The sequence below is a fragment of the Sturnus vulgaris genome, chromosome 11 (assembly GCF_052056855.1).
Source record: "Sturnus vulgaris isolate bStuVul1 chromosome 11, bStuVul1.hap1, whole genome shotgun sequence".
NCBI classification, from domain to species: Eukaryota; Metazoa; Chordata; class Aves; order Passeriformes; family Sturnidae; genus Sturnus; species Sturnus vulgaris.
Window position 1 is genome coordinate 14,346,221 of NC_142253.1, and position 13,223 is coordinate 14,359,443.

Consider the following 13,223-nt stretch of genomic DNA (forward strand, 5'->3'; position numbering starts at 1 on the left):
GGATGAAACGAAATAGCCAAGTTGATAGAAATACTGAGCTCTGGGATACTGCCTTTGCACACACAGAAAGGAATCTTACCTCTTATCCAGTTTGCTGTCAATGAGATCCTGGGTTTGGTTTGCAGAGGTGCGTGCTGAAAACATCAGGAAGTGGGTGATGTATTTGTTAGGCAAATTCTTCAAAAGCTTGTCTGCAATTGTGAGAGTCTTCCCTGTGCCAGTGGGACCAATGCAAAGAACCTAGAAGCACAATGAGCAATGCAGCACAATCATAGGTAAGCAGCCTGTGTTTCCCAGCACTGACATTTGCTGGAGGAAATGCAGGTCACTGCTCTTTCAGGCATTTGAAGGTTGGGAGAGGACTGTTGGGCTTGCTTCTTCTAAAAGGTCAGCTGCCCAACACCAAAATCTCTCGGTGTGGATGGAATCCAACCAGAGAAGTATGAAATTGAACTGTAGAGAACAGGTAAAGAGGGATGGTGATGGGCTATCTAGCATTTGCTGCATTTTGATTGAACAACTGAGTGTTGATATTCCTTTGAGGTGCTGGCATGGTGCCTGGGGACTGAACGGATAACTCTTAGTGCTTAAGCACAGATTTGGAGCAGAGAAATACAAATCCATGGAAGTGGGAAATAATCTCAAAGTATTAGGTAGCTGTTAAGTTCTGACTACACTGGGAGAGGAAGAGGTTGAATTAAAAATTCAAAGACAAGGCTGGGCACGTACTGGTTTATAGTTGGTGAGCAGCAGCTCCAGCAGATAGGCCATCCTTACTGTGTTCATCGTGGGCACAATAACATCACAGAAGTTGGTGTCTGGAACCATGGTGAATTTTGCTGTAGCATCCAGCCATACCTCCCAGTGCACCTGAAAAATTGGAGTCTGCTTAGCCTCTAAGGGTATCTATCTCTTCTGAGAAAAGGAAAACTATTTCTGCTATTTTCCCTGTCACCACTCCCCGTGTAATAGCTCTGATTCTGATGAGAAATTCAGGTTTCCAGCCCCTCTGTTGAGTCTTGCAACCTTTACCTTTCTGTATGGAAATGCTGGGAGTGTTTGACTCTTACTTTTGGGAGGGAGGGACAGAGCCCAGAGAGTTAGAGGTCATTGCTCCAGCAGCAACACACCTGCCCTCCCTTCTGAGAATTGGGATCAAAGCAGGAGGGAGCACTTGTGATATCTGCAAGAACAGGAATTCTGCCCATGGCAGAGGGCCAAAGGGGGCTTATCTGGGCTCCTGTCTTCCTGTTCCATGCCATCACTCACGATGCACTCAGAAGCACATAAGGTTTTCTACTTGTTCAAGATATGGATCTCTTGTGCTAGACTGAAGCTGGAAATTAGCCTCCCAGAGGCCACTATACAAATGAGATAGAGCTTCTGCCAGGGCTGTGCTGGAGAATACAGGAGAAAATCTACATTCCTGACCACCCCACGTGGCCTTCCCACAGAGACCACACTGGCACCTTCTGATAAGCATCTGACATTCATGTAGAGTTCTTTGTTTCATTTCAGGGAGGGGAAGCATTTTTCCTCCTTTTTTAGTTCCTTTTAGCCTAGGATCTGGTGACTATCAGTCAAAGCAACCCTGGCATGCCCTACACTGCTTTCTCTTGTGAAAAAGATGGAATATTTACCTGCCTTGCTGCTACTCCAGATTCTGCTGCACAAAGCTCTTCTGCTGTTGTTCACTGCTTTCTAACACACACAGATCTATCCATCTGAGCTTCTCCCTGTCCTCCAGCAGCCACACCTGTGCTGTCTCTCACTTTTCTGAGCACTGACAGAGACACTCAGCTCTTAACTGACCAGCTCGTGGCTCAGCTTTGAAAGATCTGGTTCACAACTCTGAAGGCAAGAAACTGCCTTCTTGGTTCAGTGAAAAGCTTAATTTTGATTTAAACATTCTTGTTTGCTTCCTATAGGCCTTTCTTCTTTGCCCTTGATGAGAAAATCCTATCAAGTCCTGTAGAACTGTGTTACTTCCTGGTCCTTCTTCCTAAATTATGCACCTTGGAATTAAAAATAAAATATTTTACCTGACCAGGGACTTCTTCATCCACATCTTCAGTACTGCTAAGCCCAGCATCATCCAGTTTATAGTCATAAACCAGTCCTTCTTCTGGGAAGAGTAACCGGATCTGTGAGAATAAAGCTGTGGTGAACTCAGCTGAATTCACAGGAGGATATGGACTACAAGGGAGACTTGACTAATGGGATGCTACAGAGGCCAGGGGGCTCAGGTGCCTCCCAAAACTTCCAGCTCCAGGGGTCCCTTTGAGAGACTGGCATACCAGATGCCAACAGGAAGTCCATCCAAAGCCTCCTGGCATTCAGATCTGATCCCCATTCCTCACTACTAATTCCTCTATAATGAGAAAAGATCTGCTTTTCCTTTACTCACCCTTTCCTTTGACATCTTCTTCCTGAGCCATGAGCTAAAGGCCTCACGACCTAAGGAATCTCCAGTAGCACCCACACTCCAGATCAAGGCAAATATAAACCAAGGTTCAATCAGCTCTCCCATACGAGCAATCTTCTCCCGGGGAATTGTCTTAAATCCCTTAGAACCAGAGACAAGCAAAAGAAAAATTCTCAGGTATAATTAAGGCACACAAATCCCAGACTCTTCTTAATTTGCTCATAATTCTATTCAGCTTCTATGTAGTTTTTTCTAGCCAGTTTTTCACAGGTCTTGTTAATATATTATGTGGATTAAAATTAGTTGTTTCATTGGTGTACTTGAGAGACTCCCTTTGCTGAACTAACGTCACTCAACAGGAGATGGGAGAAGAATTTAGTCTTAGCTTTTTAATTGGAAAATTGTCCAGCCTTCTTCAACACTAATTCTCAAAGGATCTGCAATCTGAACTACATCAGTGCTCAGCTCTGATCTCTGCTTTCCACTCATTCTCCAATTCCCTCTGCTATAAATAAAAGTGAACCTCTGCCCTCCTGCCTGGTAGGCATGGAGCTTATCTTGTGTTCTTTCAGTGGGCAGAGCATAGTCCTTCCAGGTTTACCTGTGCTTTGCTGGATGTTGTATTACCTTCTGTCACATAGATGAGCTACAGCATGACCTTTCTGCACCAACATCTTGTTCTCTGGTGACTAACCCTTTCCATGACTTAGCATCCTTAAGAGTTACACACACAAGTAAAAGTGATAGGAGTAGCAAAGTCTACCTTAATGGGAATGAAAGGCTGATACAAACATTCCAACAGCACGAGGAGGCTCATTGTGAGATTACTGTCTGTAGAAGCAATTACTTCCTTCACAGAGCTTCGTATAAAGTCGATGGCCTCCTGGAAAGATAGGCAGGGACAGCTCAGTGTCACCATCCAGCACAGTTGTTTTTGGTTTCACCTTCTTGTTCACCCCATCATGCTATGTTTGGCAGGGAGAGCGTGACTGGGAATGCTGCCATTTCCAACTGCATCCCAAGTACCACCATTTTCACTGGAGAAATGCAAGATTAATCCCTTGGTTCAGTCTTAATACCAAGAAACCTCTGGGCCTCCCTTTTGGTTCTGTGCAACAGTTATGTGCATGTTGTGCTATCACTGCTGTTAAATGGTTTGCTCCCTTCAGAGCTTTCCTTTATAGCTCCAGGTTCTTCATTAAAATAACGGCTTATTAGCAGAGTAGAAATAATGAGACTTGTTTGTACAACCTTCTTCCTGGAGGTACTCCACTCTAAGGTATGGAACTACACTAGGGATGGTTTTGTCCAGAAGATAATTTTAAAATGAAATAAAACCAGCTATAATGACCAATAAGACTCAGTCACATCTACAGAGACCAGTGAGTAACCTCCATTAAAGCCACAAAATTCACAGAGAAGTTTCCATGATAGACATTATGCTAGTAGGAAATGTTCCCACAATGCCATTTAAATCCAGGCCTTGACAAGTCTGGGCTGGTTGATATTCAATATGACATGGAAAGGCTGGAACAGAACAGTAGCTCACCTGGAGGAATTTCTTGAAGAGAGATGCCAGCTGCTGTGAGAAGCGCTGCATGACTTCTGGCACATTTTTCAGCCAGCATTGAACGAAGGGCTCCAGCCCCAAAATGCTGGGTTCCAGGTAAACCATGCCACAGCGAGAGACTGTGGCAGGGGAAGCAACAGCCAAATCCTGGACTTCAAACATCATGGTCATGCCCTGAAAATTATAAGAGAAAATAAAGGATATGGACCTGCTCAGCTTTGATATGTATTTCAGTGCAGGGAGGAAGGAGTGCAGAAAACAGGCAGCAAAAGTGGGAAGGATGAGTTACCTCTGTCATCTTGATGATTTCCCCTGAGCTGAGGCACAACTTCTTATTGTCATCAAGTACTGTGTTCATGTTCTCAATCCACAAAGCATCCACTGGCCCATCAAACATGTACCACTTCTTGCTGGAGTCAGCGGCCACAGTTCCCCGACGCATGAGTGTGGAAAAGATCCCATCTGTCCTGAAAGGTAGGAGGAAGGCAGGGCTTGGCCCATTCTGGCTTTGCTGCAATAAATAGCAAAGTTCCCACCACAAAAGGCAATCTTATCCTGGTTCATGTGTCTCCCTCATCCATGAGCTGCAAAAAGCTCATTGTTTTTTTTACTGAGACACATCTCAGCCTGAGTGACACCACAAAGCAATTTCTTTGGGCATCAGGATCTGGAATTCATGTCATTTAACTAAAAGATGTCAAACTTCCCTTTAACATGTCTGTCCTCCGTGAAGAGTAAAGAGGCTTGCTAGCATCCAGTTCAGGTCACAGGCAGATTATCTGCTTTCTGGAGGTGCTTCTTTTTTTCCTCAAGGTTACAAGGATAAATCCAGGCTAAAAAGCATGACCCTACCCTCTTTATAACTGAAGTTCCCCATCCTCAGCTGCCTGTGAACCCAGGTGGTGCTGGAACAGGTGACCAGGAGAGCAGACACAAGGAATGCTGGCTGTTGACAGCAAGAATTCAATTTGTACATGGAAATCTGGAGCACAGTTTCCATTCAGACCCTGGACTCAACTCCTGCTATTAAATAATTATTTGTTATTTTTATAGTACTACTGAATTCCAGAGTATTGTTACTGAGATCAAGGAAAAACAGTCTGTTCTAAAGCTCAGCTGATTAAAGCAGATGGATTTGTCTGTAAATATATTTCACACAACTGCTGTATTTTTCCTTTTGTCACGTTGACATGCCCATGTAGAGTCACATCATAAATAAAGTGTTGAGCTTAATTGGAGCTCCTATAAAATGTCCTTCAGTAAATATGTATCAGATCCTAAGCTGGGAAGCTGTGGTCACCGCATCAGCAATGTTTACTGGCTTGCACTTTTCCTAGAGGTAGTTAGCTTCATATATGTTTAGTTTCCTTCATTTTACAGAATACTGTCTTTAGCTTTGCCCTGAAACAAGTGCTGGCTGACAGGGCCAAAGGGAAATTCACACTGCTTCTCACATCCTAGCTTATGGATAAAGTGAGCTGCAAAGTCAATCTCAGGTCACGTATGAAAACATAAGCAGTAGGACCCGGCTATAAAGAGGGAAAGTGGGCTATTGGTTCTTGTTTCAAACCATGTAAGCAAGCAGAAGCCCTGGCAACGAGAATGAAATTCCTCTTTATGCCTCAAAGTCATTCCTCATCACTCAAGGATACCAGAGTATTTATACAGAACAATTCAAGTGTGCAGTACAGAGGTCACTTTTCTTCAGAAGCAAAGCAAGTGTTTTTAAGCTGCTGTATCTTAGGAGCAGGGGCATGTGCTCCAAAGCTATTGAATTATTGTTCTGCAGTTAATGCTGCGAGCTGAGCTGCAGGAACTGTCTGGGCATGTGCTGGCAGACGGGCCAAGTGTACAATGAGGGATGTCAGCTTAAATCGCCGTGACTGGCTATTGTAGCTTGGTGGGGATAAGGACTTGATCGCTTCTGGTTTTATGCCACCACCCCAAACAGTTCTCAGCCTTGAAGAGAAGATGCTCAAGACCAGAAAAGTGTTTTCTGTCTGGAAGAAAGGAAAGAAGGTTTTGTACTTTACCATTCATGCGTTAGCAAGTTGAACTCTCCATAAAGCTGGCCCATTGTGATGGATTTGGGATTCAGTACAAAGTAGCGGACTGCTTCGTAATTCCCACCACTGGCTGCAGGCTGACCTTTCAGTGATGTCATTGCAGCTGCCAGGACTTCATAACTCTGCAAAAAGCAGGACAGCCAGAGAGTCAACTGCCATGGCTCCAGAACGACAAAGCCACTTGTTCTCACAGCAACTGCATTCAAATGCAGTGAGAAAAGAGACATAGTGAAGGGTACTATCCTAGTACGGAGATGCCTGGCTGAAATAAAAGCACGGAAATTCGGCACCCTATATGCAGGTGAAGAGGAAGTTAGATCTTCTGTCCAAGAGGCCTGAAGCACCTAGAGAGGTCAAAGTATGTCTCAGCCTTAGAAATCTGCAACAGAACTAATAAGCCTCAGTCTAATCTCACAGCTCAAAAGTGAACCAGTAATATACCTCCCTATGGCTATAAATTATTACTAACAGGCAACATCTTTGTGCTCTTCTATCTGAGAGAAGCTTTAAATGTCAGTATGGGTCTTCTGTGAAACTTAACCTCTGTGTCACTAGGTAGGTGATGGTTTGCTGGGGCCAGCACAGTGTCTAACCCATACCTTTGTCTTCCCAGAACCTGTTGGTCCCACCAGCATCAGGCCATGACGAACCACGGTGGTCTCGTACAGTTGGATGCATTTAGTCACAAAACCTGTACAGGAAGATGATGCAGTTTGGGTCTGGGAACACATCTCTTTCCTAGGGCAGCATGCTGGACTAAAAGCCCAGGCCCAGAGGGAACCTGGGGAGAGCCTTTCCGAAACCTCACCATCAACATCCTTCAGATTTGCCTGGATGCAGGATTTGCGAATGGCTTCTTCCAGGATGCCATAATCAACAGGTGATTCTCTGATATTCGGAAATAAATCTGAGACAATACCATTGAAGAGCTTGAGGTCATCCTGCAGGAATTTGGGTACGTTGGCATCCCTAATAGCTCGCAGGCAGATCAGCTCCTGCAAGGATTTAAGAACTCAGGACTTCAGAGATCTTTCCTCTTGTATGAGGCTGCAGAAAAGGCCCTGTAAGTCTATGACAGTATGAAGTACAAGCATATTTACCTCATCCATATCAGGATTCTCTCTTTTGAGATTGCCAGCTGTTGAGATGACAGTCTTCACAGCTCTCATCCCAAAGTCATAGTGATCCTGAAAAAGGCACAGAGGAAGCAATGTCATCAGATAGAGGAGCACCACCTAAAAAAGTAAACTTAGTCATGCACTCAGTTAACAGGCAAGAAAAGAAAAACGAGAGAGTTATGCCTTCAGAACAATTCCTCCTTCATCCAAGTCTATTCTCAATATCCTTCAAACAATTAATTAAACCTCAGCTGTACAGTGTATGAATGAGGAAGATGAGATTAAGTGCACGATGAAAAATCCTAGATGGAAGGAAAAGCAGGCAGGACTGTCCTGCCACTGTAATCCTAAAAAGGATTAAAGGTGAATCCAAATCCAGCCACAGGAGCAGAAATGAGAATTGGAAAGAAGGGAGGAAGATGAAGAATGGGTGTAGTGACCTTTTTGAGATATGCTATCACAAGGAACCAAGAAAACCATCCAGGTACTTCATGCCTAGGCTAAGAAAGTCTCAAATTTAAAAAACATTCATGGACATTAATGCATCTACCTGGGAGCTGAGCTGTTCTGACAATAGTTTGAATGTTGTGGTGATCTTCTTTGCAAGGACTTTGGCTTCATTAAACCCAAAGGAGTAGAGTGAGATCTCAGCAATCATGGAGTAATCTGGGACCATCATAGCCACAGGACGAAAGAGAGCCTGGAACATACAGATCCAACACAATGTCCAAAACACTGTTGTTTCTTGCTGTTTTTTCTCAGCACACTGAAAAGGCTGAGTATCCATTCCAGACTGTTTAGAAGACACAACATGAGTGTGCCTGGCAGCTGTCACTGTAGCATCCCTGCAGACTGCAATCTGAACAGTGCCATTTCCTCACACATGTGGTTCAAATCTCAAAGTCATCCTGGAGACTCTCCAAAAGCATCACACCCTAGCTCTTGTCATGGACACACTGGTGGGTCCAGGTAGCATCCAGCACCTTTATTGCCCCTCTTCTTTCTGTCTGAGTAGCCTGCCCTCCTTACCTTCAGGTTATCAGGCAGTTCAGTGCGTCCAGCATACCCTGGGTTCATTGTGATGAAGACTGCACAGGATGGGACCAGTGGGATCTCGGTGCCTTCAAATATGAAGGTTTCCACCTAGAAAATTAAAAATATGATCATCCTCAGAGAAAAGAGCCTGACCTGCAAACTAAATAATGTAGCAGAATCTTCCAAGAGGAGAACAATAGCTTGTAGTTGTTAAATTACAAAGCACAAACACACACAGCAGCCCACAACAGCAGTGACTCAATCTGGTCCCACTGCAGGAATCCCGTATTACCAGCAATATTTTTCCCTGTATAAAAGACTGGGCTTGTGGAAGATTTACTGATAGGTTAATTTTTTTTTTTAAACTCTTGAACAGACTTCTATCCTTTCAGCTGTAAACAAACGTCTTTCCATTTATTTTGCACTAGAGATCAGACTTGAATTAATTCATGGCAAAGAGGGCAAAGAGAAACCTAAATCCTTTTTAAAGCTGTGTAGGTAGTAATTTCAGATGGGGGATAAAGTAATGCAGAAGAATTTACAGAGAGCAAGTTTCTAATTCCAAGCCAAAGTCAAGGAGATTCAGGTCTTAACCCTTCTGGGCCTCCAGAGAACAAAGCAGAGGCTGGCTGCTAGACTGGCTGACAGCTGAATCGCCAATAAAGCCAAGAATTCACAACAATTCACTTTACAATGCAACTCTGTGCACACAAATATGTGTTTTTCTGCACACACTGAGTTTTGTGAATACACCAAAGCTTGATTAACACATTTAGACAAATTTGATGCTGAGCAACTCATGTCAGAACAGTGACTGCCTTTATCACAGCTCCAATTCTGATCAGCTCAGTGGATCTGTATCAGAGTGTCTTACACATCAAAGTCTGCTGGCCCTACAGCTCAAGCTGAGAGGTACTTCAGCCTGTGAGAATGTGGGCAACTCTGGCAGTATAGACGAGGGTGAAGTTAAAAATTCCCCTGAGGATGTTGACTGTAATGGACTGACATGATGTGCCATAGTTAAGACATTGTTCAAACCTCTCCTCAAGAATGTCTGTTCAAGTTGCCCCTGAGAAGTGGCAGAGGTGTGTGCAGAAACAAAGACTTGCTTGAACTAGCTCAAGTGGAGATTTTTTTGCCTGCCTTTGCATGTTCCTTACATACCCTCTGCTGCTGTGCTTTCTGGATGGTTGTGATCTGCTGGGCCACCACAGACAGCACCTCGATATCGATGCGGTTGAACTCATCGAAGCAAGCCCAGGCACCAGCGCTGGGCAAGGAAGGAAGAATGAAGGGAGTCAGGAACACCACATAGGAGCAAACTTGCACTCAAAAGTTCAGCTAAATCTAGAAGTTATATATCCACATACTGGGTAGGCACAATAGAGACTACAAGTGTACACAAAAGGGCCCTGATGTCCCATGGCAAACAGTGACACTGTGCCCTGGTTCAGTGGACACCCCGACTGTGCATCCCACACCATGTAATGAGTGCCCATGGCAGTATCTGATCCTAGAGCTTGGGAAAAATTCTCCATGTTATAGATTTGAGCCTTAAAGAGGTGTCATGTTGAATTTCTGGTTTGTACCTGAGCTGTAAGTGTAGCAGATACAGTTTAGACCATGCTTAAGCCCATTTTTCAGAGTTTGGAAAACTTTATATAAAGCTGGAAGCATGCATATGAGGAAGGTGATCTTCCCACAAGGCATGGCTTAAGAAAGAAGTTAAATTACTTACAAAGAAAACATCTGAGAAAAGAATATCAGCTTTTGTTGGAGTAACTAATTCAGATTCACCAGTGTGCAACAGACTAATTGGACCAGCTCTGTTTGAACTGTAGAGAAGAGAGAAGCCTCTCTGAGAGGATCCCTCAGGGCTTAGAGCAGTCTCTCTTGGCTGCTCAATTTTGAATACTCTCAGCAGATTCTCTTCTTCTTAAGATTAAGCAGCTTGTGGGCTGAATCTCAGTCCAACATGGATGATATTAAAATAAAGGCCAAAGCTGCAAACATTTGCACAGGTGGATTAATGCATTGTGGATTAGTGCAAAGCATTTAAATTTTGCCTTAAATGAACAAGGATCTCCTTTTATCTCTTGTTTTTTTAATTGGATCAACTGTTCCTTCTTTCTGGCTGGAATTTTGTAACCTTGCTCGTTCTGGAACTCAGTAACCCCCTTGCTAGAGCTTTGCTTGTTCTTTTGGGCTGCTATGAAAAATAGCCACCAATTCCCAGTGTGCAGCATCCCTCAATAATGACACTCAGCATTTCACTGTACCTGGCAAGTCCCTTAAAAAACTTGCCCATTGCCATAAAGTCGAGTTGGTCAGAGCAGTTGAACACTACAGTTTGGATTGCCAGTGCTTTGCCCAGGTCTTTTGTTGTTTCTGTTTTGCCTGTTCCTGCTGGTCCTGCAGGTGCTCCTCCAAATTTCAGGTGCAGAGCTCCTGTAAGTGTCAGATAACACCTACAACAAAGAAGAGACCAGATGATGAAAAAAAAGCATTTGTACTACTGATTTCAGCAAGGAGACATATGATCTATCCAGCTGGAGACAAGGAAGAATCCATCATTCATTATTCTACAAAACTGCTTAGATATGCAGCATTCTGCAAAGGAGTTAGAGCTATGTGGCCTTGATTAGTATTCATGGGGGCCTGCATTGATAAATTCTTCTGCCACTGGCTACAAATTCATTCTGCAGAAAAAGGACAGTTACAAAAGGGTAAAACTATCATTTCTGCTGCATATTCTAGAGTACTAGCTTCTACTTTCTGGTTTCTAGAAGAGCTCCTTAGCTATCAGGTGGGCATTTTATATGAGAGTGCTACATTAAGAATTGGGAGAGTGAAAGCAATCAGTCTGAGCACTGATCACTAGGAATATAATAGCAACCAATGCCAGGGTGCTCCTGTGCACTTGTCTCAAGTAGTCCTTCACTGTACAAATAGATTCTATTTACATACATTAAGATATAGGACCTGCATGGTCAGATCCTTGGTTTAATCCTGTTTATCCAGAAGAAAAAAAAAAAGGGGGGGAGAAAAAAGGTGCATTTATTACCCATTAAACAATGTCTTTACCTGTCAGTGAGGGGGGTGATAACCAGACGGCCAGTGTTCCCCAGGTACTCATAGCCATAGATAAACTCAGCATTGACTGCTCTGATGTACAGGTCTCCCCTTGTCCAGTAGTATCTAATGGTGAGTGAACATGACATCAGAAATATGAAAACTGCCTGGCAGACAACACAGCAGCTCACGAGACTACAGCCTGCAGGTTTGGAGACCTGTATATCAAGGGATTTCCCTCTCGAGAGCAGAAAGGATAAAGGAACACAACAGGGGGGACAGGAGTTCTCACATGACCTGGGGCCAAGCATTGCACCCCCTGGGCAGGAGCACGGCCTTTCACAGTGAAACATCATGGTATGGGTGAGTCTATATTGCCAAAGAGGATGCCATCTAGATGTGTCTCATTCTCCTGTTTCCATTTGTCATGGACACAGCTGATGGGTAAGGAGAATGGAGACTGGCCAGGGAGGCCAGGTGAGGTTCAACAGCAGTGCTCTCTAACCTGAGCTGGGAGATCCACTCGAAGTCATTCATGCTCGTTACATTCTCCTCAATCAGCTTTGCTGCCACATCCTTGGCATGGACCTCAATCACAATAAGAGCTGACAGCACTGCTCGCTGCATCTTGGACAGTCTCCCACGGACCAGAGCCACCAAATCTCCCAGCTGGGGAGCAAAAGGAAAGTACCCTGAAGCAATCCACTCTGTCCCAATGCAATCAAACTCAGGGCCTGCTAAATCTCAGATTATATGCTGTGCTCAGTCAACTCCTGCCTCTTCTCTTGTCAGAAGTACAAATAATTGCTCAGAAAGCAAATACTACTCAGGGTTGAGTTTTGCCTACACCATTACCGTGTTTGGTGAAAAGAAAGAGTTAGAACCACCATGAAGTCCAGAGCTAATAACTCTCAGGTAATAGATGTGATTAGATGCACGAACTGATATGAAGGATGAAGTTTCCTCCACTGTCCACCACTTCAGGTCTTCACCTTTGGTTTCTTGTGTAACCCTGGAGAAGTTATCTTTCACCTTGTTAGAATGTTCAGATGGTGATCATATTATCAATCCTGTATATTATTTGAGTTTTAGTATGAAAAATACCCTAATAATTAAGAAGACAACCTGTTTTTATCGTCTGTTTTGAACAGTGCTATGCAAAACCACGTCTCTGTTTCCCCAACAGTATTGTCCTGGTTATATTTATAACTTATCTGAGGTCTGATGATTGAAAAGTCTCCATCTGGCAAAATCTTACCCTTACATTCAATTTCATACCTGAGCACTCAGCTGTGGGTAAAGCCTGCTGGACAAATCTCCAGCTTCTAGAGCTTCAGACACTTCCTTTGTCCAGAAAATCTGGCAGCCAGCAATGACCACTTGGCCAGGCCAGTGCAAGACCCATGTGGTACGTGGAGTCTTAAAATAGAAAAAAATAGATGTGAGAAGGGGGGAAAAAGGTAGTAAGACAATTATTTATTTATTTATTTATTTATTTATTTATTTATTTATTTATATGTCCTCCTTGCTCTGAGATGCATGATTAAGAAATAAGCACTGAATTCTTGTGTAAGAGACTTTCCTTTTCTTTCCTGCTGTGAAGAAATCATCTTCAGGCACTGGGTACAGCAGGTATCTTCTCTCCACTATACCACTTGCAGTAACCAGTTAGAAGTAGCCAGCAGCAAGTGAAGAACAGGAATCTGTGAGACCTAAAAGAATGTTTCCCCTCCTCTGGCCTATTCTAACTTTCCTACTTTAAAATTTTCAGTCCGAATAAGAAAAAGTAACAGAAATATCTGAGGCCTCTTTATTTTCCAGCCTTTCTCCATACCTAGATTAGAAATTTCAATTTTACACCAGCATAGCTTTTATCCAGAAACCAGAGCCAAGATGCATCCCCTATGCACTGACTGAAACCAACAGTTCATGTGCCT

The 13,223-nt window shown here is 43.6% G+C and overlaps 1 protein-coding gene across 1 annotated transcript in view; it reads right to left on the reverse strand.

Annotated features, from left to right (window-relative positions):
- DNAH1 (dynein axonemal heavy chain 1) overlaps positions 1-13,223 on the reverse strand; it is a 71,388-nt gene that overhangs the window by 27,796 nt on the left and 30,369 nt on the right. The window contains exons 26-43 of the mRNA XM_088171192.1: positions 12,565-12,705; positions 11,792-11,955; positions 11,299-11,412; positions 10,494-10,682; positions 9,379-9,484; positions 8,209-8,322; positions 7,730-7,879; positions 7,162-7,248; positions 6,870-7,056; positions 6,661-6,752; positions 6,029-6,183; positions 4,285-4,462; positions 3,975-4,169; positions 3,189-3,308; positions 2,408-2,566; positions 2,043-2,144; positions 730-870; positions 80-240 (exon numbers count right to left, since the gene is read on the reverse strand). Coding sequence (XP_088027318.1) covers positions 80-240; positions 730-870; positions 2,043-2,144; positions 2,408-2,566; positions 3,189-3,308; positions 3,975-4,169; positions 4,285-4,462; positions 6,029-6,183; positions 6,661-6,752; positions 6,870-7,056; positions 7,162-7,248; positions 7,730-7,879; positions 8,209-8,322; positions 9,379-9,484; positions 10,494-10,682; positions 11,299-11,412; positions 11,792-11,955; positions 12,565-12,705 — 2,555 coding nt within the window. The remainder of the gene's footprint in view (positions 1-79; positions 241-729; positions 871-2,042; positions 2,145-2,407; positions 2,567-3,188; positions 3,309-3,974; positions 4,170-4,284; positions 4,463-6,028; positions 6,184-6,660; positions 6,753-6,869; positions 7,057-7,161; positions 7,249-7,729; positions 7,880-8,208; positions 8,323-9,378; positions 9,485-10,493; positions 10,683-11,298; positions 11,413-11,791; positions 11,956-12,564; positions 12,706-13,223) is intronic.